Raw genomic sequence first — 25,959 nt, 5'->3', positions numbered from 1 at the left:
CTTAAAACTTTTATTTTATATTCAAAAAATCTGAATTTTCAATTTTGTGTATAATACGTTAAAGCTTCCCTCTCTATTCTCCTATCCAGATATGGCTCAATTGTAGCTAAAAGAAGGGTTTCAACTTTCTGTTACACTAATTAAGGCAGACTCTATGCCAACAAGAAAAAATGGGGGGAATGGAGGCAAACAAAAAACAATGACAATGACTTGATACTTATTTTTTCAAATTTAAAATAATTAAAATCGGTCTTTTGTATTACTTATTTGAACACAAACACTAGGATACAAATTTCAGCAGCTTAAAATTATCAATCTAAATAGAAACTAACAATTGAAGGGCTTGTATTATATTCCTGATTCCATGCATTAGCAGTTGTTAAACAGGAACGACAGGCCTAGCTGCTTCGAGTGCTTCCTTAATTCTCTCCACAGCAGCTTGCAATACACTGAGGGATTCAGCATACGAAATCCGAATGCAACTATCATCACCGAATGCATCTCCCGGAACTAGAGCAACCTGAAAAATCGAAAACCATATTGACCTCACCTCTTGTGATGATAATGAATTGGTTTTGAAATTCTACTCAATATGCGTCTTTAGAAACAAATGATACAAGGAAAAAGGCTGTTTTACAAGTTTCATAAAAAAGCAGCAAATTTGGATTGATTCAGTCTTCAACTAAGATAAGCTTGAATTTTAGAACAATGAGAGAAACAATAGTTAAAAATGAGATGCTTCCTAATGAACTTAATTACCTGGCCCTTCTCAAGAAGATATCTGCAAAGTGACTCTGAATTGTTGATTACACCAAACCCTTCAACTTCAGCTCCGTAGTAAGAGCTGAAATCAAGGAAGAGGTAGAAAGCTCCCTACAACAAGTTACAGAATCTTCAGATATTACACTGACAGCAAAATTATGAAAGATAAAGACCAAGGGTCAAGCAAGAAACATGCGAAAGGTGAGGAAGGTTGAAGTTGGGACCTGAGGTTCTGAAATCTTGACACCTGCAAGTTCACCAAAGCTTTTTACCAAATAATCACGACGTTCCCCGAAGGCTTTCACCATCGTTGCAACTGCTTCCCCACCAGCATAGCCCATTCCTAGAGCTGCAACGGCTGCTTTTTGGGATATGCTACTGGCTCCTGAAGTGGACTATCATCAACAAATATACAGAGTAAGCTGGAGAAGGAAAAACATGTTCTGGCAATTAACAATTTGAAAACTTAATCAAAGAAGTTGATCCATCTGCAGTTGCAGCACATTTTCAAGAAAGAGAGTGAAACTATTGCATAAATAAAAAGAACTCCCCATGTGATGCGCAACGTATTGGTTTTTGTGGGTCAGGGGAATAATTCCATGTCTCAAGTTAAAGTTAAAACTCTGGATTTCCATTAGGCATTCAGTCCCTTTACACTTTTTGTTGCCTATAGGCTTCAACCATCAACCTTACATCAAAATTCTCATACATGAAACAGAAATTCAAAGTATCCCTATAGAGATGGAGATCCAAGATAGTTCCAAAAGCCTGGAATTTTGAAATTCTGGATAACCACATAGAAACTATGTTTACCCAAGTTCTAGAGATGGAGATCCAAGATAGTTCCAAAAGCCATTCTACATTGGTTTTAAAATGGACTTCCTAGATTTCCCTTATTCTACCTTTACTTTTTAATAAGTATTCAACAATAAGATAGATAAAATATATAAAACACTACTCATACTAGATATAGACAATTAAGTTCCCTAGAGAAAATATTTTCACCATTGTCTTGGCTGTATGTAAGAAACAAAGTCGGGAGAAAAGAAGACAAAATGAATCAACACAATGCAAAGGTGAGTTGAAAACGATTGAAGATTGCATAACCAAGCTCAAACTGCTAAGAGAGGTGAGAAATATTAAAGTTCATACATACCTGACTCTGAATTTTTCCACAAGCAGAAACAAAGTGTTTGGGACCAGCAAGATATCCAAGTCGCCAACCAGTCATTGCAAAGGCCTAAAACATTAAACCTTCACATGTTAAAGAATCGTATTTGCTAAAATATGAAGATCAAATACGAACTTTCACATGGCTGGTAGTAGTAAAGATCATAAATCTAATTTTCAATTACCTTAGAGAACCCATTAACAGTCAGAGTTCTTTCCCACATGCCTGGCAAAGAAGCAAAGCTTGTGTGGGTTGCTGGAGCATAAATTATGTGTTCATATATTTCATCAGACAACACCTGCAAAGAATCGATAATTTAGGATCAAACAGTTCAATACATTACTTTCAGCACAGTTAAAGAAACCTCACCAGAAGTCTAGGATGTTTTGCAACAATTTCAGCAATCTTTTCAAGTAGTTCCTTTGGATAAACAGATCCCGTAGGATTGGATGGAGAACAAAGAATCAGCAATCTTGACTTCTCTGTGATCTTTGATTCAAGAAGCTTTGGATCCAACAGAAAGTTATCCTCTATACGTGTTGGAAGAATCACAGGAGTTGCATCAGCCAGCCTTGCCATTTCTGGGTAGCTTACCCAAAATGGAGCCGGAATTATAACCTGAAGGGGAAAATATTGGTAAAGGCATCACATACACCACAAAAGTAAGAGCATCATATTCACGAACTATGTTATAAATGGATTAGGTTCCTTTACAATAATATTGGTACTACATGGCTAATCACCTTAATATTTCCCCAAGAATAAGCTACTTGAATCAAAATTGAACTATTGTGCCTCCTAATCATATCTCTTTGCAACTGACTGTCAGAGTAGTATGAATCTATTACATTCATCATAAGACCAAGGAAACCTTTACCTCATCCCCTGGAGAACAAACAGCAACAACTGCCTGAAGAATACTCTGTTTGGCTCCATTGCTGACCAATATTTGATCTGGTGTATACGAAATCCCATTCTCCTCTAGAGACGAAAAAGCATACAACTCAACCACATTTCTAAACACTCAACGGAGCTAGTATACAACTCAACCATATTTCTAAAACTTCGATCCCCAAACCAAAACTAACCTTTCAGCTTATGACAAATTGCTTGGCGGACTTCCAATGTTCCTGCATTGGGCGTGTAGCGAGTATAGCCATCCCGAATCGCATTAATTCCAGCCTAACATTCAATCAAAAAGAGCAACTATCACATGTAGAAATATGAAAATATACATATACTAGCATCAAAAGAAAACTTGGACATTGAACAAAGAGAGTTTTGAGATAAGATAATACCTCAGTAATTGGGGCAGGTGTATCAAAATCAGGTTCACCAGCAGCCAACCGGATCACTGGCACACCGGCTTGCACAAGAGCCGTAGCCTGATCAGTTATGGCCACCGTCTTGGAAGGTTTTACAGAATTCACTCTTGGGCTCAAAGATATGTCCACACTCATATGGTCGGGAATATTCCCAGCCATTACTGGCTTCATTTTCTTAGTATACTTTACAGACCTATCATAAAAATGGAAAGTTTAAGGAACAGAGAAAAGGGGGAATAACAACTCATTCCCAGCAATTATAATCGAAGATAGAAACGACCCAACAAAAAGGAACATAGGAATTCCACTTACAAAATTCACTTAAAGATCCATCAAAATAGTCCAAAAAGCAAAAGAGAAATCATCAACCGAAGCTCAAAATCAGAAAGCACAAAAGTAAAAGGAGATGGAGCATACTTGAGGGACGGAGCAAGAAGTTGAGAAGGGAAAGAAACGGATCCAAAAGCAGATTCTAACGCAGAATCAGCTCCAGAAAATTGATGTCTGAATCCAAGACGAGAAGCATTAGGTAAAGTCTGCAAGGAATTTGCCATGGCAAAGAGGAAGGTGCCCTGATTCTGTAAGGGACAACAAGAAAACACTACAGGTAAAAGAAAAACTGGAAAGAAAAAAAAGTGTTTACCCAGAAACCGCAATGAGGAATGAAGAAGGAAAATAGGTTGGTAGAAAAAGGGGAGGAAAGAGTGGGGAGTTGGTGGAAACGACGACTGTCGGAAATTTCGATCCAGAGGCCGAGTTAGGTAACGTTCAGAAGTTGCCGTAGTTGACCTCAGCCGTCGGATCCAACCTCTTTTGTCCATGGTAGGTAGGTTTATTCTTCCATTCGGTCCAGTTTAGTTTGGTTCGGTTCACGAATTCGTCAAATCCCCAATCTAATCAGATTGGGTCTTTAGAATGAAAATAAAATTGAACGAGATCAAGCGATTTGCTATTGGTGGTGAACGAGATGGAGAGATTGAGCATGAGATTGCAAACGACGGTGAACACCGTTGTTTGGAGACGATGGAATCAGAATAGAATTGAAACGTCGAAAATGGTGAAGAATCAAAAATCAAAAGACAACAGGAAAAAGATCGACGATGGTAATAATCAAGAGAAGAAGAATGTGAATGATCAACAACTTGAAGGGGAAAGACGACGTCGTCATGTCAATGCGAAGTACGTGGGATAAGTCGTGGTGCATGAACATGTTGGGTTGCATATTCTAAAACTCGCAGTTTGTAAATTTAAACATATTCTATTTGAAATAAAGATGTTATTGAAGTTTATCCAATAAATATGTTATTGAATATGTAAATTGCACTTGTAAAAGCCTAAATCCAATAAACTAAGATTCAGGTTATTACATGAATACTTGGACTTTATGTGGAGACATAATGAATCAAGCTCAAGTAAATAGCCAAAACGGTCTATAGTATACGAATAAGGTTGGGTACTTTATTCTGGTAACACTATTGGATGCGGCCTACTTTGTATTTAGTACAAACAATTTGATCCTAAATTGTTCATGTGGAAACATGCGAGTGTGGGCGTCCTATGCAATGAGTTTGTGTAAGACCAAACCAAGAAACAAGTCACTCTTACTTTATAACGCTATTTACTGTTCAAGACTGACTATTTCAATGCAATGACTTAGGTAACTCGACCTTAATCCTGAGCTAACTATGAACTCCTATTTATTCAGTATTATCCTTAGATTTGCATAAGTGAGGGGTGGCTCAACAGTACCGACTCAATAAGCCTCCCATTTCAGGGATAAGACCAGGTAGATAGCTAAGAACATAAGGTGCAAGACGAGATTCACTCCTACACGCTTTTAGGGATAGTAGAGAGGTTGTTCTTTAAGTACTGATTCTAGGTCTTGAACAAGGGGCCCCACCCTCTTATTGGCCCGAGAGGGACTCGGTTTAGTGATTGAATCACAAACCAATTGTTCATTAGAGGATCAGTGAGACTTAAGGAACAAGATGTAATCTCGAGGATAAAACAGTTTTTAACCTAGTCGTTATTACGAACAACCTGTAAATGGTCGACTTACTGATTACGGTTAAATCGAATGGATAAAAATATGTCTATAGTGAGGGGAGTACAACTACTGGGCTTTAGTGGAGTGACTCGATAGTTAACGAATGTTGATTAATTCGATTTAAAGAGTTTAGCCAATTAATCTCGGATCGTTGGAGCCCATAATCTGTATGTTCATTAGATCCTCATACTAGCTCACAAATAGATTAAACCTTAGAATAGGGTGATGAGTAAATTTAAAACATTCAAATTCGAATTAAGAGAATTAGTAATTATATACAATATAATTACACATTTAATTCTCAAATTAAACAAAATTAGATAATTGGATAATATTTAAATTTGATTTAAATATTGATTACATGAATAGAGATTCATGATTGAGGAATTGGTGTTTAATTAATTTAATATATGATATTAAATTAATTTAAAAGTTTAATTAATCATTTAAAATTAATTTTATTCAAAATTAATCATTAGAATTAATTTTGTTAAAAGTAATTATTTAAATTAAATTAATTTTGAAATTTGAAATTTGATGTCAAATTAAAAATTAGTTTTATATTTAATTTAAAATTGGAAGAAAGTGAGTTTTTCCCCTTTCTCCACATGGTTTTCCACCTCCTTCTTGCTTCAATTTGTACAAATTGAGGTGTCAATTTCAGATGCAAAGGAGTTGCATGTTGAAATTGAGCAAAACCAGTTCAATAGAGCTAAGAAATGAGGAGAACACTATTTTTCTGAGTGATTGGGCATTGAAGAAGAGTTCTTCATTTTGCATGTACACAAAATCACATCCTCTCAAAATTCTATGAGAATTCTACTCATTTTGGGTTCCACTACCCAATCTAAGGTCCAAAAGAATAGTAGAGAAGATCAAGTGATGGCTACAACCATTTAGAGTGAAAATTCAAGCTAATTTCATAGATTGAAGAAGTTCTTCAAAGGTAACTTCTTGAAACCCTCTTTTTAATTGATGAGCATGTTATCTTAGTTGCTAAAATTGATGAATTAGAGTATTTAATAATCCCGATTTCTTCTGCTAATTGCTTGTTAACACCAACAATTGGTATCAGGGCATAATTTAAGCACTCAATTCATGGTAATTTTAGCTTGGTGGGTGATTTTCATAGGTTGTATGAAAATAGTTGCTGATATGAATAATTTCAGTTTCGGCATTTAAATTCTCTTCAATTAAATATTAATTGTTGTAATTGGCTCTTTGTTTATGGGCCTTAATGTGTGATCAAGAGTCTGTAAATTTGTTAGAGTCAATAGAGTTATAATTAGGCTGTAATTGAAGAAAGAAGCAAGAGAGGTCAACTGAAGAAAATTGGAAATGAAGCTAATGCAACAAAGCGTTGTAACTCTACCTACAGAGCATTGCAACGTTGTTCTTTAAAAGCCCGTGGCATCGCAACGCTGGGATGAAGCGTTGTAATGCTACTCATCCCAACCCAAAGAGAACGTGTGTGACTCGACCGACGGTTCAAGTCAACCGGTTCGACTAGTTCGGGTCTTAGAGTCCGGTTCAGTCCTTTTTTGTTCAGTTCAACTCGTTTTAATTCATTGGAGATCCGGTTCTGGTTGGTTCGTGAAGTCCAAAACCTTTTGGAAGTTGGTTTTGATTATTATTGTAATAATTTTGACTATTTGTTTGCTTATGATACCAAAATTGGTCCATATCAGTATGTGTTTAATTATTTATGCATTATGAATGTATGTTATAATTACAAAAATCTTGTATGTGCACATAGCATGCCATGTAGATTTAAAATCCCACCATAAAAAGTATGAAGCATGCATTAAAAGTATGTTATAAAGAATTATAACATATAGTATGCATGTTTAGGGTTTCAAGTATTTAATATAAAGTGTTATATTAAATCTTGAAATGCGTGATGAATGTTATGGATGATCAGTATGTCTATTGTTTTATAATTGTTATAAAAACCGAATTAGACATTTAAAATCCATAACAAAGATAAGATGCATACTCATCTAGGGTTAACACATGACAACTTGTTTTAATAGTTAAAATAGGTCATTTTCTTGTAAAATTGTGGTTACAAACTCAACTGGTCTATAATCCTATATAAGGTTGGAGGTATTTAAGTTGATGGTTTATGGAACACCTCCTATCTAAGGATTATAACTGAATAATTGAACGTTGATAACCTAATTTTATGAGCACCCAATTTTTTGAGCATGCTTGAGCGATGTGAGATTTTAAAACTGGTTTATCACCTAGATATTATAGGTTAAAGCCAAATATAAAAGTTATATTTGGAAGATCACCTCTACTTAGGTTGTTTATTAGCCGAAATATACCTAAATAAATATTTACCCAAAACAAATAGAACACTTCAATGGGAGATTAATAACATATATGGTATGTTATTCTTAGTTTTTGCGTCCCTAAGAGTTAACACCGTGAGATCCGTGCTTGGTTTCGTGTCACCTTAGAAGTGACTTTCATTCAGAAAGTGTTTGCATGGGTCAATAGCAAGGTGAATAGGGGAAGTAGTTCATAGTAATTGAGTGAAGGATATGTGTCAACGTATCTTGCGGTCTCTTCCATTAGTTTGGATCGTGAGATTCCTATGTTGCGTCTGATTGTCATTTTTATGTGACATATACTAGTCGTTTTACAGCAGTTATCCCCTCAGAGGGTTGTAACACGGGATTCGAAACAACTCAAACTCCAAAAGTGGATAGGATTTCTTAGGTTGATTCCTAACCTTGACTCTCCAATTCGGTAGCATCGTTGGGGCCAACCTCTAAGGTTTGTAAATGAAGGGTTAAACTTACGAGAATTACTAAGTGTTAGTAAGTTCCTGACCGAAAACGGTAAATAAATGACTATAGGAATAAGAGTTATTCTAAAGATAGTATTTAGTCAAGATTGTCTTGCTTCAGTGAAGGTGTATTTGACTGTCCCTCAGTAGCATTTATTTTGACTCACTAAAGCATCGTTGCAAATAAATAATGAAATTTGGGTACATTATTGCTTTTGCTAAAATTAAAATTGGATTTAAAAGCAATTTACTAATTAGAATTTGTTTACGTTTTCAGCATGTTGAATTCTTCAAAATCACTCGCTTCCAATAAATATAATAGTCTTAATCATTCAACATTAAATATAAACGCAACACTACCAGATGATGATTTAAAATTTGTTTTAACAGAGGAATGCCCTCTATCTCCCAACTCATTTGCAAATCAATAGGTTTTGAATTGTTGGATCAACACTATCACGCAGGGAAGAAATCAGGATCCATAAGCATTCTAATTCATTAATTTGGTTGAAAAGAAACATGCTAAAAGCAGAGTATAATGGGTTCCATGAACATACCTTGGCCGAACCAACGAAATCTCCATTTCCAGCTGCAAAATCCTCTGAATCCTTATGTAGACCACCACAAGATCTTTCCTACTATTCTCTTGGTGCTCTAGATTGAGTTGTGGGACTCAAAATAAGTTGGAATCAAAGGGAATATGGAGAAAACTCACCGAACAGAACTCATTGAAGAACATCTTCTTCATCCGAATTTTTCAGCAAAAATTCAGTCGGTTCTCATGCCTTTCTTCACTCAAATCTCTTCAATATATTACAGACTATCATGCAAAGAGATATGTTGCATGGGATGCAACTCATGCTTGGAGTAAAGCAAAGGAGGAGTGGTGGGTTCTTTGTAAGCTACTTTGAAGAAGAACTTGAAAACCCATTTTCAAGTTTTGTGTGATTTTTCATTTTCCAAAAATCCAAAATTGATTTTAAAATAATATTTTATTTCTAAAATCAAAATTTATTAATTTTACAAATTAATTTCAAAAATTAATTTTATAATAAAATTAATAAATAATTATTTAAACAATTTAAATAATTCTAATTAATTTAATATCTAATATTAACTTAATTTTTACACAAATTCATCTTCATATATTTAAATCATATTTAAATATACTTTCTCCAATTCCGTTTGATTCTAATTTGAACGTTTCAAATTAACTTATCACGCTACTCTAGAGCTATCCATTTCCGAGCTAGTGGGTCCCATGGACCTATAGATCATGGGCTCCAACAATCCGAGATTTATCGGCTAAACTCATTAGACCGATATAACCCTCATTCGTTAACTAATGGGTCACTCCACAAAAGCCTATAGTTGAACTCCCCTTACTATAGATATATTATGTCCACTCGATATAACCATGATTAGTAAGTTAACCCTTCACAGGTTGTTCATAATAACGGCTGGGTCAAATCTCTATTTTATCTCCAAAATTACCTCTTGTTCCTTAAGTCCCCACTGATCCCCTAATGAACAATTTTTTTGTGATTCAATCACAAAACCGAGTCCCCCTCATTCCAAATGAGAGGGCGGGATCCCTTATTCAAGCCCTAGAACCAACACTTAAGGGAACGACCTCTCTACTATCCCTAAAGCGGGTAGGAGGGAATTCCCTCTTGCACCCTATGTCCCTAGCTATCTGTCCAGTCTTACCTCTGAAATGGCAGTCATATTGGGCCGGCGCTGTTGAGCCAACCCTCACCTATGCAAATCTAAGAACAATTCCAGATAAACAGGAGTTCATAGTTAGCTCAGAATTAAGGTCAAGTTACCTAGTTCATCGTTTTGAAATAGTTAGTCCTAAACAGTAAACAGCGTTATAAAGTAAGAGTGACTCATTTTGTGGTCCGATCTTGTACAAACTCTTTTGCACAAGGACACCCCCATTTCTCATGTCCAACATGAACGAATTAGGATCACTTCGTTTGTAGCACTTTACAACTCCTTGTAACAACTACAGAGCAGGCCATATCCAATAGTGTTACCAGAATAAGGTACCCAACTTTATCCATGTACTATAGATCATTTTGACTATTTACTCGAACCTGATCCACCTTTATGTCTCCATATAAAGTTCAAGTACTCATCCAATAGTCAAGGGACTTTTAGGTTTATTGGATTTCTATTCAAGCAATAGATCTATTCAATAACACCTTTATTGAATTTTCAGAATAAGTTCCATTGTTTACATACCACGAGTTTTAGGACATAAAACCTAACAAACTCCCACTTGGACTAAAAATCCAGTGGTAACTTATACATCCGATATATAAGACTGAGTTTTTGAGTTTTATAGAGAAATACAATAAACTAGGGCATCCCATACCCATCTTTTACCATTTGGTATCTCTATACCCGATATTTCTCCCACTTGCCCTAGGTTATCTGGTATTCTTAGTCCTACTAGGTAATTCTCCAACACTTTAACCAAGAGAATTATTGTAAACATTGTTAGGTATACAATAGGCTTTAGAAAAAACTATAAGGGGATTGCATCTTAATCTTAATAATGGCCAGGAAACACATTCTCCTCCCACTACATTGAGGTATTCTCAACTCTTTGAGCAAGATGCATCTGACCTGTCTCAACAACGTTTTGTTAACAGTCAGATCTAGAAATCTTTAAACTTTCTATACTTTGATCTAGTTATTTAGATATCTGAATATCTATAAATGGCTTTTAACAATTTGATTCTCAACAGAGGTTACTAGAACAAACATAATTTTTGAAAATGAACATTTCATTTATCACAAAAATATATACAATTTGTTCTTTACAAGTTTTAACAATTAAAAACAAGTAGCAACTTCTCCCACTGGATGAGCTGAGCAAATGGTCCCACGGTCAAGTTAGCCTGGTTACCTTTTCTCTGCTCTCTTCTCGACAAGATATTGAAGGCAGTGTCTTCTTCAGTACCCTTCATCGTTGCAGGGGAAACATTTCCCTTTGCAGCATTATCCTTGCCTTTCAATCCCGTAGGGTTTTTCCTTCCTTTTCCCTTTGCCTTTCTTCACAAGAATACTCTTACTCTTTGAAGATGAAGCAACTTCAGGCTTGGAGGACATTCTTCACTTCTCAGCAGTAGTAACATTTACTTCTAGCATCAGACCCTTTGTTCTCTGTGGGGATTAGTGACCTAATTCTCCCGGAGTCTCGTTGTTTTGTAAAGATACACATTGTTCAATGAATAAAATAAGTGTTATTTAATTCTGGTATTTACTCATATCCAATAAATAAAGCTTCTTGGTTATCTTATGTGAACTTAAGCATGTATATGTGATATACAAGTGGATCATGCCTTAAGTGATAACCTAAATCGGTCTGTAGTATAAGGATTAAGGTGGGATACCTGATCCTGGTGACACTATAGATATGGCCCACTTTGTAGAGGTTTGCAAGTGTTGTAAACTACTACAGATGGTTGATCCTGACCATTTGTGTGGGAGGTGTCCTATACAAAAAGTTTGTATAAGACCTGGACCACGAGATGACTAGACTCTGTATATAACACCGTTGATACTAGAGACTTGCATCTCACCTAAATGACCATAGGTGACACGACCTTAATCCTGAGTGTTTTGTGAACTCCTGCCTTTGAGGGCGGGCCTTTGATTACTATGGGTGAGAGTGGCCAGATTGCCAACTCAACACGCCTACCTTTTTGGGGACTTGTCTGATCTGGGAGCTGGCAACTCAATCCATAATATGGAATTCACTCCTTTCCCGAAGCAAGGATAAGTAGAGAGATTGCTCCCTTAAGTGCTGATTTCGGGGCTTGAACATAGTGGTCACAACTTCTCTTTGGAAGAGAAGACTCAGTCATAATAGGACTATAATTTATGTTCATTAGAGGCATCAGTGGTACTTAAGAAGACAGATGTAACTACAGGGGCACAACGGTTATTGGCTCAACTGTACTTATGAGCGATCTGTGAAGGGTTTTCGTATTGCTAATTGGTTAAGATAAACACATAATATATCTGTAGTGAGGAGAGTTCAGCTATCGGTCTTTAGTGGAGTTCCTGGCAGTTAACGGATGGTGGATCCCATGACTAAAGAGTTTAGTCAGTTATTCACGTACCATTAGAGCTTCGAATCTACAGGTCCATAAGGTCTCCTTGGTAGCTTAGATACATGTTGAAGGATCAAGTTCTTGGTGTTGATTTGAAATGTTCAAATTGACAAGAGGTATTTTGATTATATATGATATAATCGGTATGATGTATGAGATACATCTAGTGGAGGATTGATGTAAATGAGATTTACGTTAAGTGCCATGGAATAGAAAAGAACTATAGTTTATATGTTTCATGAGATGAAATATTAAAACTATAGGTTATAAATATAGTATGATAAGTTGGTTATCATTTATATTTATAATAATATTAATTATTAGATAATTAATATTTTTTTCTTTTAAATAACCAAATGAAGTGGGTGGTTATTGATCATGGTAACCGTGAGTATAAAGGAAATCGGTTTCCTATTTTGAAAAAATGGGTTTTCATAAGAGTTTGAAAAGATTTTGAGTTTTCTTTCCGGCGAAAAAGAAATTCACGGAAGTTGTCAAGTAAATACAGATTTACTAAACGACGATTGGGCTAAGTAAACGATTATGCAGGTACTAGCTAAACGATCGTGCAGTGTTTACTAAACGATCGCGTAGCTTTGCTAAACGATCGCTGGCCCAAGATAAACGATCGTGTAGAATCGACCGAGCTAAACGATAGAGCTAAACGATCGCATAGCTTTTACTAGACGATCGCATAGTTTTATCTAAACGATTGGGCATCGACCTATACGATAGGTCTCTGATTTCTCCCACTTGCCCAGTCGTGTATACGATCTGTCTTTCCTCCATTCGTCTGCCTCACACCAAGTCCGAACAGAGCCCACCCTCTGGATTCTCACACCGAGAACACCAAGGTCACCTTTTTAGTGGTGTCAGACTCAACTTGAGGTGCTTTGTAGGTGGTTTTCTGAAGGTCGTTTGTGGTGCTTTGTAGAAGTCTGTTCATGGTGTTGTGGAGGAGTTAGTGTTGCGAAGGAGATCGTTGAGGACGAGTGCGAAGTGTTCGTGCTGTGTTCATGCGGTGTTGCGGTCGTTTAGATCGAGCACACATGGTTGCTGTGGTTCGATCAGAGTGCGCATTAGACGTGGAGACGCTTCTGCCGTTGTTAGTATAGTTTGTCCCTCTGTACATTTGTTGTTTCATGCTGTAATTTCTCTGTAATTTGCATACCCGTTTGTATAAAAGTCGACAGTAAATGTTATGTTAATTCAGGATTGTAATTTAGAATAGTCTTGTTCCGCTGCTCATGAATTGAGTGTCGATTTTCTTTAATTGTTATCAGAGCCATGTTCTCTGATATTCCAAATTACAGATCTGAATTGAACGTTTTTTACAGTTGCGGTGGATTTCTGCATTTGTAGTTAACCGTTTTTTGCATTTGTGGATGAATTTGATGAACGTTTCGGGTTTAAATTGCCTTTTGTTAAAGCTTTCGGTATTAAAAAGTGTTAATTGTAAAGGCCCTTGCATTTTTTGGGCAAAATTAACTTTGCAATCGAGTATGTAATTCGAAAAGTTCGAGTTCGTCGAGTCGTTCGTAATGAAGCTTCGGCGCATGAGGATGCAGTTCTCAATGAAAAAGAAGATCGAGTGTTGATCGGATCGTGTAGCTTCAGGTAAACGATCATTGGGATTTCACTAAGCGATCGTTTAGAATTTTTGTTCTAGACGATCGTATAGTATTTTCTAATCGGTCGTTTAGCTAATGCTAAGCGATAGGGTAAATCGTTTACCATATCGTGTAGTGTTGGTTGCACGATCGCGTAGGCGCTGGAGGTTGGCAATCGTAGTAGGAGCATGTGATGCTCGTCGTTTAGTAGAAGGCGCGCGCTAGACGATCGCGTAGTTAGCAAGCTTCATCGCTTAGTTACTACCTATACGATCGTGCGTATGCGATACGAAGACGCTGGCTATGCGATTGCTTAGGCAATGGTGCTTCGCAGCATCGTAGTCGCTTAAACGATCACGGAAGGCAGGCGTCCTGTGGAGCGCGTTAAACGATCGTGTACTTCAAGCTTCATTGCTTAGTAAAGGTACACGATCGTGCAGTAATAACTAAACTATCGTTTGGACTTTTCTAGACGATCGTATAGTACATGCTAAACTATCGTTTAACTCTGGGAGCGTTGGTAAGCGATAACGAAGTGTTTGTTTTATCATGTAGACGATCGCGGGGTGCTCAGTACATGATGGTTTGAGAAGCGATGCTTTGCCGAGCGGTTCAAGACCCAGTTCGCCTGTTTGAACTGAAGACTCCTTGTCTTTGTAATAGTTAGCTTTCCTTTTGTGTTTTTAAGGAAATTTTACCCGGTTCATCAACTTTTATTGCTTATACATGTGATGTATGGTGCTTATATGCCAAAGTGTTTGTCATATAGTCAAAAACCCACCTTAGGTTGTGCATTTATTCATGCATCATGTACTATAAATGTTATAATCTTGCATGAAGAAATTATATGAAAACATGCACATGCATCATGAAATATAAGAGTTATATTTTGCATGCAGTGAGCATTCTCATGCATCATCCTTTTATTATAAATGTTATAGTCTAAGGGTGAATGGAAGCATGTTTTGCTTGTTTTATTGTTGTTTTGTATAAGTGTTATATAAAAGAAGTAGCAATGAATGGACAATGCATTGAACATGACACTTAGGCTGTTTATAATCATTATGAATGTCTTGCATGTGTTAGCTTCGCATTGTGGTTAATCCTGTTTATAAGTGTTATAAAGGAAATTAGACCTAAAATCGATAATTCAGAGTTGCATGTGGACTTAGGGTGAACTCATGTTTTTAAAAGGGTTTTACAATTGAATTGAGATAGACCTAAGTTCAGTGGTTCTAAAGAGTTTAGTAACCTAGATTAATCTTTTAAAATCGGTTTAATAAGATTAAATTAGTTAGCATAAAAGATTAAATTTGTTGTAAACCTATCTATAAGGGACCTTTTGTCTAAGGTGGGTTCTGGCTAGGCTGGGGTTCTTAAGTTGACGGAAACGTAACACCCCTACTTGGGAACCTGCCTGAAAAGGTGAATTAGATAGATTTTCAACAAGCATGTGACGTTTTGGTCAAAGACTCTGTTAAAGAGTTTAATGGATGATGATCAAAAGTTGTTCAACTATCCAAGGTAAAAGTTACTCTTGGGAAAACCTAAAAGTCACTTAGTTAAAATCCTTAGCCGTATTTTTTCTAAGTAAGCTAAACCCTAGGTTATAAAATACTCAGTAGGAGGAGAAGGCGTATCAGATATGTCTATGATTCCACTCACGTTTCTCCCTGTATGTTCCCACCGTAAGATTCATGTCTGGCCTCGAGATGCCCCAGGATGCATCCCCCTTAGGATGGTGTTTGCATGAGTCAATATCAAGGTGGACGGAGAGAGGATTTATAGTAAGTGGGTGAAGGGTGTGTGTCAACACGTCCTATGGTCTTTGTCATTGGTTCACACCGTGAGATCATTCTGTACGCCCTTGTGTCACCCTAGTAGCGGCCCCCTTAGGAAGGGTTTTGTGCAGTTGGTCAATATCAAAATGAACTCCAGAAATGGATAAGGTCGCTTTAGGTTTTTCCCCAATTAGATTTTTTCCCTTAGGATTGACCTTTTAGGACGAACCTCTAGGGCTTAAAATGGCGGGTCATACTTACGGGAAATTGTTAAATAAGTTAATGATCTTTTGGCCAAATCAATGATGGCTAGTCATTATAGAAACACAAGTTGTTCTGGTATTAATGACTGGTTGAGAACTTCTCAATTCAGAGGAGGGATAACTGACCTCCCTTGGGTGGCTTTTGTCCTAAACTTTTGAAGCGTCATTGCGAAACTAGACGTCACACGGGGTTCATGTTAGTTTTGCTAAAACCTTATTGGATGTTGTTTTGTTTTTCAACGGGTATTTGCTTAAAACCTAACGTAGGTCAATGTGTTTTTCTTTTCAGCAACTCGTTAGTATTTCCGTTTAAAGCTTTTAAAAATGACCGATTTATTACAGTGGAAAGAATCGTGTGAAACGAATTTCGTGGCAAACGACCTCCATCCCACTACTCTCTAAAAGAGGAGACAAGACAGTAAATATGATTTATTGGTCTTGGAGACATGTCTAGTAGAGAATGATGATTCTGCCTGGATTCTTAATTCAGGTGCTACCAATCATGTCAGTTTATCTTACCAAGGATTCAGTTCCTAGCAAACGTTGCCACAAGGAGAGATGACTCTTCGAGTCGGTAATGGTGAGGTTGTTTCAGCTGTTGCTGTAGGCAGACTAAAGTTATTTGTTGACAGGAAACGTTATCTGTTACTAGATAATGTTTTTGTAGTTCCTCATATTAAGAGGAACTTAATCTCGGTTTCTTGTCTCATTGAATAAGGCTATACCGTCTCTTTTTCTGAGAATAAAGTGTTTATTTTCAAGAATGGAATGGAGATTGGTTCTGGTTCGATGAAAATAACTTATATATACTAAGGTTGTTAGTCATAAAAGCGTTGTTTAACACTGAAATGTTCAGTACGACAACAACAGCTAAAAGACCAAAGGTTTCTCCAAAGGAAAACGCCCATCTTTGACCTCTAAGGTTAGGTCACATCAACCTCAATAGGATTGAGGAGTTGGTGAAAAGTGGACTTCTAAAGAGTTTAAAAGAAAACTCCTTGCCAGTATGTGAATCATGCCTCAAAGGCAAGATGACCAAACGACCTTTTACTGGAAAAGGTTACAGAGCCAAGGAAGCCTTAGAGCTTGTACATTCAGACCTTTGTGGTTCGATGAATGTTAAAGCTCGAGGTGGGTATGAATATTTCATCTCTTTCATATATGATTATTCAAGGTTTGGGTATCTCTTCCTAATGCAACGTAAGTCTGAAGCCCTTGACAAGTTCAAGGAATATAAGGCTGAAGTTGAAAACTTATTAGGCAAGAAGATAAAAACACTACGATCTGATCGTGCTGGAGAGTATATGGACCTCCAATTCCAGAACTATATCATAGAACATGGGGATTGCATCCCAACTCTAGGCCCTTAGTACACCTTAGCAGAATGGTGTATCAGAAAGGAGAAACAAGACCTTGTTGGACATCGTTCGGTCTATGATGAGTTATGCTCATCTTCTAGACTCGTTTTGGGGTTATGCAGTGCAGACTGCATGTTATATCCTGAACAACGTTCCCTCGAAAAGTGTTTCTGAAACACCTATTGAGTTATAGAGAGGCCGTAAAAGTAGTTTATGCCATTTTAGGATTTGAGGTTGTCCAGCACATGTGCTAGTGACTAACCCAAAGAAGTTGGAACCGCGTTCGAAGGTTTGCCTCTTTGTGGGCTACTCTAAGAAAACGAGAGGAGGATACTTCTATGATCCAAGTAAGAACAATGTGTTTGTTTCCACTAATGCTATCTTCTTGGAAGAAGATCACATGAGGGATCATAAGCCACGAAGTAAGCTTGTTTTACGTGAGATCTTGATGATATCAATTTACTCGACAACTAAAATCCCTTGGACGCAATATGTGTTGCATGTTCTTAAGGTATGCGTTGATAGTCATGCGTCGATGGTCATGCATTGGAATGAATATGTGCCAACAAATGTATGCGATGACCATGCATCTTGTCACAAGTTTTCTTGCGCGCACGCCAAGTATAACGCGAACGCAAGTTTCTCGGGTGATCCGAGGTCGAACTCAGGGACTTGTAGCAAAATGAATACAGTAATGTGCATGCAGCCGTTTAAATAAAAGAATGATGGAGGGGTTTCTACACTAACACTACTCCTACTTCTAGCTAACAGACAACGCAATGAGAATATGCATGAGAGGTAAAGACACGACAATTTTTGACATAAAATAAATGAATGGGAAAAATAGATAAAATGCGGAGATGTTTTTATTGCAATACTTAAGAGTGACTACAAGGGCAACCTTAGTCAACGCAAGCCATGCAATCATGCAACACACGTACAATAGTAAACCACCTCTCGGTGCGAATGTTACGGCTTCTAATGCTAGAACAAATGCGATATATGCGATAAGTCTACAGGGCCTACACATAAGCCGCTATCCCTATTTATGCGATGACAAAATGACATTCACACAAATATGCGACCACATAATATCATTTCTATTCCTAGGGTGCATGCGATGCAAGTTAACAAACGGAGCTTATCTCTAAGTTCTCCGTTCTTGCCTATGCGTTCCAATCTACTCTCTCGAGTCTTAGATTTGTGTCTTTAGACTACTCTCCCAAGTATGCCTAAATGATGAATGATCGTGCTGGGCAGTTGGTTGTTTCTGATTTTACTCATAGACAAACATTGCATTAGCCTATAGACAAGCGTTGCTGCAGCTTCACACTAAGCAAATAAGATTACTCACACACTCATGCAACGCATACCTCTTGGTGGGTTACTACATGCTTTGTATACCTAATCCACATGACTAAGTATGCGATACCCAAGCAATCTCATTAAGCTTTGCAATGAAAGTAAAGATGCTAAGCAAATAAGATGGAGATGGAGTCGAAGGAAACACAGAAATGTATTGAACACAAAATGTATACAATACAATATAAGAAAAGAAAGGAAAATGAAATGACCGGCTGGAAGCAAAGACTTGCTTCTAGCGGATGTGCGTCAAGGCTGCCGGTGGGCCATGGATGGGCGCTAAAGCTGACTCTCCCGAGATTTAACTTCGGTCGAAGGTTCCGATCGTCACTCGGAATAGATGAAGGAGGTGAAGAACTCTCAAGCTTCTTCTCACGCAATTGTCTGGATCACAAGGATTCGCCTTAGGCGAACCTCAGACGAAAACCCTACCTGCCAGCGCGCGAATAGATAGGGTGGGCGAAGCGCGAAGGGGATGGATGTCTGAGCGGTTGAAAGAGTCGGTCTTGAAAACCGAAGTATTGATAGGAATACCGGGGGTTCGAATCCCTCTCCATCCGCGAAGTCATAAGTTCTCTCTTGCGTTATCGAGAGATAAGAACGAATCGAATCGACTCGACTGATATGATAGATGGAATGGTTAGCTTCTTTATATAGAGCTTGGATTGCCAACAACATTAATGGACTGCTCTGATTCTGACATTCGGCGCGTTTAGTCCTTTCTGAATCCCTGCTGCCAATGGTATGGTAGGTGAAATGTCAACATCATCTTTTGATTTGCGTTGATGCGTTCATTTCACCCACCTTGCGTTGATCCCATTATTATGCGTTATCGTGTAGCCGCAATCGTGTAGTGACCGCATTCGCTTAATATCGCATCTTTTACACAATGACCGCAATTGCTTGGTGATCACAACTCCTATGCGATGTACGCATACGACTGATTACCGCAACATTCATACGTTGATCAAGCACGCTCACCTTTGCGATGGAGAGTTTCTCCACATGTAGTTGTCTATCCGGTGGTCTAGTTTACGCATTTGTATCCACTTCCTGCGTTAGCTACAAAATAAACAATTGAACGCATAATAACGCAAAATAACGAGTTAGCTGAGATTCTCAATGTTGAACGCTGCAAACTCAATTTCTCGTGAATTCCTAGCATAATTGCCACATATTCCGCTTAACAGCCCTCATAATTCTAAGTAAAAGGCCTAAGATGACATGCATTTCTGCATGTCATCAGATCTCAAGTGAGACTGAGACTGCTGAGGGTTCAACAAAAGTTGTTGAACAGGCCGAAAGATCAACAAGAGTTGTTGAGGTCAGGACGTCTAGTCAACCAGCTAAAGAGTTGAGACTACCTCAATGTAGTGGGAGGGTTTTGAACCCACCAAATCGCTACATGGGTTTAACTAAAGCCCAAAACGTCATTACGAATGATGGGGTCGAGGATCCGTTGTCTTTTAAGAAAGCAATGGAGGATGTTGACAAAGATGAATGGGTTAAGGCCATGAACCAAGAAATGGAGTCTGTGTACTTCAACAACGTCTGGGAGCTTGTTGATCCACCTGATGGGGTAAGACCTATTGGGTGTAAGTGGATCTATAAGCGAAAGAGAGGTGTAGATGGAAAGGTGCAAACCTTTAAGGCTAGACTTGTGGCAAAGGGTTATACCCAGGTTGAGGGAGTTGACTATGAGGAAACTTTCCCACATGTTGTCATGCTTAAGTCTATCAGGATTCTCCTGTCCATAGCCACATTTTATGATTATGAAATATGGCAAATGGACGTCAAGACTGCCTTTCTGAATGGTAATCTTGAGCAGACCATTTATATGACTCAACTAGAGGGGTTCGTAGTTCCAAATCAAGAGCAAAGAGTTTGCAAGCTTAATAGGTCCATTTATGGGCTGAAACAAGCATCTCGATCATGGAACATCATATTTGACACTGTCGTTAAGTCGTTTGGCTTTGACCAGAACGTTGATGAGGCTTGTTTTTACAAGAAGATCATCAAAAGCTCAGTAGCTTTCCCGGTACTGTATGTGGATGATATCCTACTCATTGGGAATGATGTAGGATATCTGACTGCTATAAGAGTTGGCTAGTTGCCCAGTTCCAAATGAAAGATTTGGGTGAGGCACAGTATGTTCTCGAGATCCAGATCATTCGGGACCGCACATTGATCAAATGTTGATCAGGTACAGGATGCAGGATTCCAAGAGGGGTTTGTTACCTTTTAGGCATGCAATCATTCTGTCTAAGGATCAATGTCCTAAGACACCTTAAGAAATTGAGGAGATGAGACAGTTTCCCTATGCTTCTGCTGTAGGAAGCTTGATGTATGCAATGTGTGTACCAGACCCGACATTTGCTATGCAGTAAGGATTGTCAATCGGTATCAGTCCAATCCAGGATTTGATCATTGGATGTCGGTCCAATCGATCCTAAAGTATCTTCAGAGAATGAGGGTCTACATACTTGTGTATGGAGCTAACGATCTGATTCTTACGGAATAAAACGTTGCTGATTCCTTACAAAGGCCCTCACGGTTAATGTGTTTGGGGGTCACCGGGAATGTTTGGGTCTGTGGGACATGCGCCATCTTGTCTAGAGCAAGTGGGAGATGATACTGGTGTATGCCCTAGTTTATTGTATATTGTACATTTTTATATTGTATTGTACGTTAGTCTCCCGAGTCATTAGGACAAATAGGTGATTGTTGGGATTAGTGTCCTAATTCTCCCGAAATCTCGTTGTTTTGTAAAGATACACATTGTTCAATGAATAAAATAAGTGTTATTTAATTCTGGCATTTACTCATATCCAATAAACAAAGCTCCTTGGTTATCTTATGTGAACTCAAGTATGTATATGTGATATACAAGTAGATCATGCCTTAAATGATAACCTAAATTGGTCTATAGTATAAGGATTAAGGTGGGATACCTGATCTTGGTGACACTACGGATACGGCCCACTTTGTAGAGGTTTGCAAGTATTGTAAACTACTACAGATGGTTGATCCTGACCATTCTTGTGGGGGGTGTTCTATACAAAGAGTTTGTATAAGACCTGAACCACGAGATGGCTAAACTATATATATAACGCCATTGATACTAGAGACTTGCATCCCACCTAAACGACCATAGGTGACACACCTCAATCCTGAGTGTTTTGTGAACTTCTGCCTTTGAGGGTGGTCCTTTGATTAGTATGAGTGAGAGTGGTCAGATTGCCAACTCAACATGGCCACCTTTTTGGGGACTTGTCTGATCTGAGAGCTAGAAACTCAATCTATAATATGGAATTTACTTCTTACCCGAAGCAGGGATAAGTAGAGAGATTGCTCCCTTAAAGGTTGATTCCGGGGCTTGAACATAGTGGCCACAACTTCTCTTTGGAAGAGAAGACTCAGTCATAGTAGGACTATGATTTATGTTCATTAGAGGGATCAGTGGTACTTAAGAAGATAGATGTAACTATAGGGGCATAACGATTATTGGCCCAGCTATACTTACGAGCGATCTGTGAAGGGTTGTCGCACTGTTGATTGGTTAAGACGGACACATAATATATCTGTAGTGAGAAGAGTTCAGCTGTCAGTCTTTAGTGGAGTGCCTGGCAGTTAACAGATGGTGGATCCTGTGACTAAAGAGTTTAGTCAGTTATTCACGTACCGTTGGAGCTTTGGATCTACAGGTCCATAAGGTCCCCTTGGTAACTTGGACTCATGTTGAAGGATCAAGTTCTTGGTGTTGATTTGAAATGTTCAAATTGACAAGAGGTATTTTGATTATATATGTTATAATCGATATGATGTATGAGATACATCTAGTGGAGGATTGATGTAAATGAGATTTACATTAAGTACCATGGAATAGAAAAAGAACTATGGTTTATATGTTTCATGAGATGAAATATTAAAACTATAGGTTATAAATATAGATGATAAATTAGTTATCATTTATATTTATAATAATATTAATTATTAGATAATTAATATTTTTTTCTTCTAAATAACCAAATGAAGTGGGTGGTTATTGATCATGGTAACCGTGAGTATAAAGAAAATCGGTTTCCTATTTTGAGAAAAGAGTTTTTCACAAAAGTTTGAAAAGATTTTGAGTTTTCTCTCCAGCGAAAAAGAAATTCACGGACGTCGTCAAGTAAATACAGATTACTAACGATTGCGTAGCTTTGCTAAACGATCATACAGTGTTTACTAACGATCGCGTAGCTTTGCTAAACGATCGCTGGCCCAAGGTAAACGATCGTGTAGAATCGACCGAGCTAAATGATCGCATAGCTTTTGCTAGACGATCGCATAGTTTTATCTAAACGATTGGGCATCGACCTATACGATAGGTCTCTGATTTCTCCTACTTGTCCAGTCGTGTATACGATCTGTCTTTCCTCCATTCGTCTGCCTCACACCAAGTCCGAACAGAGCCCATCCTCTGGATTCTCACACCGAGAATACCAAGGTCGCCTTTTTGGTGGTGTCAGACTCAACTCGAGGTGCTTTGTAGGTGGTTTTCTGAAGGTCGTTTGTAGTGCTCTGTAGGAGTCTGTTCATGGTGTTGTGGAGGAGTTGGTATTGCGAAGGAGATCATGACTGAGGAGATCGTTGAGGACGAGTGCGAAGTGTTCGTGCTGTGTTCATGCGGTGTTGCGGTCGTTTAAATCGAGCACTCATGGTTGCTGTGGTTCGATCAGAGTGCGCATTAGAGCGTGGAGCGCTTCTGCCGTTGTTAGTATAGTTTTTCCCTCTGTACATTTGTTGTTTCATGCTGTAATTTCTCTGTAATTTGCATACCCGTTTGTATGAAAGTCGACAGTAAATGTTATGTTAATTCAGAATTGTAATTTAGAATAGTCTTGTTCCGCTGCTCATGGAAATCTTGAGTGTCGATTTTCTTTAATTGTTATCAGATCCAGGTTCTCGGATATTCCAAATTACAGATCTGAATTGAACGCTTTTTACAGTCGCGGTGGGTTTCTGCATTTGTAGTTAACCGTTTTCTGCATTTATGGATGAATTTGATGAACGTTTCGGGTTTAAATTGCCTTTTGTTAAAGCTTTCAGTATTAAAAAGTGTTAATTGTAAAGGCCCTTGCGTTTTTTGGGCAAAATTAACTTTGCAATCGAGTCTGTAATTCGAAAAGTTCAAGTTCGTCGAGTCGTTCGTAATGAAGCTTCGGCGCATGGGGATGCAGTTCTCAATGAAGAAGAAGATCGAGTGTTGATCGGATCGTGTAGCCTCAGGTTTTCTACCGTTCGTGGTGCTTTGGAGGAGTCTGTTCGTGGTGTTGCGGAGGAATTCGTGTTTCGGAGGAGATCGTGATCGAGAAGATCGTTGAGGATGAGCGCGAAGTGTTCGTGCGGTGTTGCGGTCGTGTAGATCGAGCGCTCGTGGTTGCTGTGGTTCGATCAGAGTGCGCATCGGAGAATGGAGACACTTCCACCGTTGTTAGTACAGTTTGTCCCTCTGTACATTTTTTGTTTCATACTGTAATTTCTCTGTAATTTGCATAACCGTGTGTATAGAAGTCGACTGTAAATGTTATGTTAATTTATGATTGTAATTTGTAATAGTCTTGTTTCGCTGCTCATGGAAATCTCAAGTGTCGATTTCCTTCATTTTCAACATTATCTGGTAAGCCTGTAGCTCATTCAGCAGAGTAGTCAAATTGTATTCATTAATGCATTCAAAATTGCAGAAAAATCTTCAGAAGAGATTCTAGAATAAAACCAACTTGACTTCTCTCGTTCATGACAGCACCGTTTATTTCTATCATATTAAAGTGGACCATCATGTCTAGGACATGTTCACAAACATTGGTCCCTACTTTGATACGACTATTGTAAACATGCTTAATGGCATCTCTCACAGAGATTCCATAATCTCTTTGGCAGTACTCATATCCTCATGCTTCTTTTGTTAACACATCTGATAAGCTGACAAGGATATAAGCACAGGCTATATCATTAGCCTTGACCCATCTATCATATACATCCTAAACATTTCGGTTTGTTTATAAAGCTAGGAATGGGAGGACAGTCCTCAATTAAGACAAACCACAAATTGTCTATCACAAGTATCGTGTTCAAATTTGATTTCTAATTCACATAATTATCCCAATAAATTTATCTGACGCCAACACTTGTATTAATGAACTTGTCATTCTGAAATTTTATATCTAATCAAGTTTTTGCAATTTTAATAATTTACCCAAGATTATTCTTTTGCAACGATACTACATCAAGACATTCTTGACTAAATACTACCTCCAGAATAACTCATATTTCGATAGTCATTTAGGTACCGCTTTTGGTCAGACATTATTAACACTTAATAATTATGTAAGTGTAAACCCGCCATTTTCGGATCTTATAGAACGGATGAGTGTTGCTCCGAAATGGAAAACAATACCCAAGACGGAACTATAAAATCCTATTCATGTTACTGAAGCCTAGGATGTTCTGAATCCTATGTTACAACCCTCCGTGGGGATAGCCATCGTTAAACGACTAGCAAAGGGCCGCTTAAAGCTAACCAGCAGGCGCAACATAAGAATCTCACGATTCAGACTAATGGAGGAGACCGTAGGATATGTTAACACATTTCCTTCACCCACTTACTATGAATTACTTCCTCCGTTCACCTCGGTACTGACGCATACATCCGCTCTCCGTAGGGAGGTCACTCCCAAGGTGACACAAAGCGTCATATGAATCTCACGATGTGAACTATGTGGAGACGTGATAGTTGAAATCATACACTTGATTTCTGTTTGAACAACTTCCCCTTATTCACCCGAGTCTAAATTTAAGCTAAAAAATACTCTCCGTAGGGAGGTCACTCCCAGGGTAACAGGAAGTACCGCTTAAATCCAGACTGTGAACTCTTAGCGATGCGAGAGCTAAGAATAACATACCGCATATATTATTAATTTCCTACTGAAGTTTTCTAATAACTCTATCATATAGAAGTTATTCACTAACACTGAAGTGTTCTAATGCTTGGGTAACCTTCTACTTAGGTTCTTTTCCGGCTAAATAAAAATAACCCTAAGTCTATATGGTTTATCCATGTATAACTCTTATAAATGGACTTAAACCTACGATGTCTAGGTGATAAACTCTTTTATTACCTTACATTGCTCACGGATACTCATAAAACTGGTTACCAACACTCAATTATTCGACCATAATCCCCAGGTAGGAGGTGTTCCGTAGCCTGTCAACTTAAATACCCCCAACCTTCGACATGATTATATACCGGTCGAGTTTGTAACCCTAGTTTTACAAGTTTAAAGACATATTTTAACTAATTAAAATAAGTGG

The 25,959-nt window shown here is 38.0% G+C and overlaps 1 protein-coding gene and 1 non-coding gene across 4 annotated transcripts; one reads left to right on the top strand and one right to left on the bottom strand.

Moving 5' to 3' along the window:
• Positions 1 to 200: 200 nt before the first annotated feature.
• On the bottom strand, positions 201 to 4,332 carry AAT (aspartate aminotransferase). 3 transcript variants are annotated; one of them, XM_039022157.2, is made up of 11 exons: positions 3,902 to 4,329; positions 3,676 to 3,794; positions 3,232 to 3,451; positions 3,022 to 3,115; positions 2,811 to 2,914; positions 2,303 to 2,551; positions 2,118 to 2,231; positions 1,919 to 2,002; positions 987 to 1,157; positions 760 to 873; positions 201 to 520 (listed from the first exon to the last, which is right to left on the bottom strand). In XM_039022157.2, exons 3-11 carry the CDS (start codon positions 3,427 to 3,429, stop codon positions 380 to 382), a joined length of 1,269 nt encoding a protein of 422 aa, XP_038878085.1. In that variant the 5' UTR covers positions 3,430 to 3,451; positions 3,676 to 3,794; positions 3,902 to 4,329; the 3' UTR covers positions 201 to 379. The 3 variants fall into 3 exon arrangements, with proteins under 3 accessions (XP_038878085.1, XP_038878086.1, XP_038878084.2); XM_039022158.2 differs by having other exon boundaries at positions 3,676 to 3,762; positions 3,902 to 4,063; XM_039022156.2 differs by having other exon boundaries at positions 3,676 to 4,332.
• Positions 4,333 to 19,079: 14,747 nt separating this feature from the next.
• TRNAS-UGA (transfer RNA serine (anticodon UGA)) lies at positions 19,080 to 19,166 on the top strand. Its single transcript has one exon. It is a non-coding gene; the product is annotated as a tRNA-Ser (tRNA).
• Positions 19,167 to 25,959: the final 6,793 nt, after the last annotated feature.

Source organism: Benincasa hispida, chromosome 1 (genome assembly GCF_027475165.1).
Source record: "Benincasa hispida cultivar pf3 chromosome 1, pf3_genome.v1.1, whole genome shotgun sequence".
NCBI classification, from domain to species: Eukaryota; Viridiplantae; Streptophyta; class Magnoliopsida; order Cucurbitales; family Cucurbitaceae; genus Benincasa; species Benincasa hispida.
This window is presented reverse-complemented; position numbering and strand designations above follow the sequence as displayed.

Bases quoted from the DNA above. Each gene is read 5' to 3' on its own strand.
- AAT (XM_039022156.2), bottom strand. From the start codon at position 4,079: ATGGACAAAAGAGGTTGGATCCGACGGCTGAGGTCAACTACGGCAACT. The intron at 2,003-2,117 runs GTAATTGAAAAT...TTAATGTTTTAG, and splicing joins CTGTTAATGGGTTCTCTAAG to GCCTTTGCAATGACTGGTTG. The intron at 874-986 runs GTCCCAACTTCA...AACTTGTTGTAG, and splicing joins TCAAGATTTCAGAACCTCAG to GGAGCTTTCTACCTCTTCCT.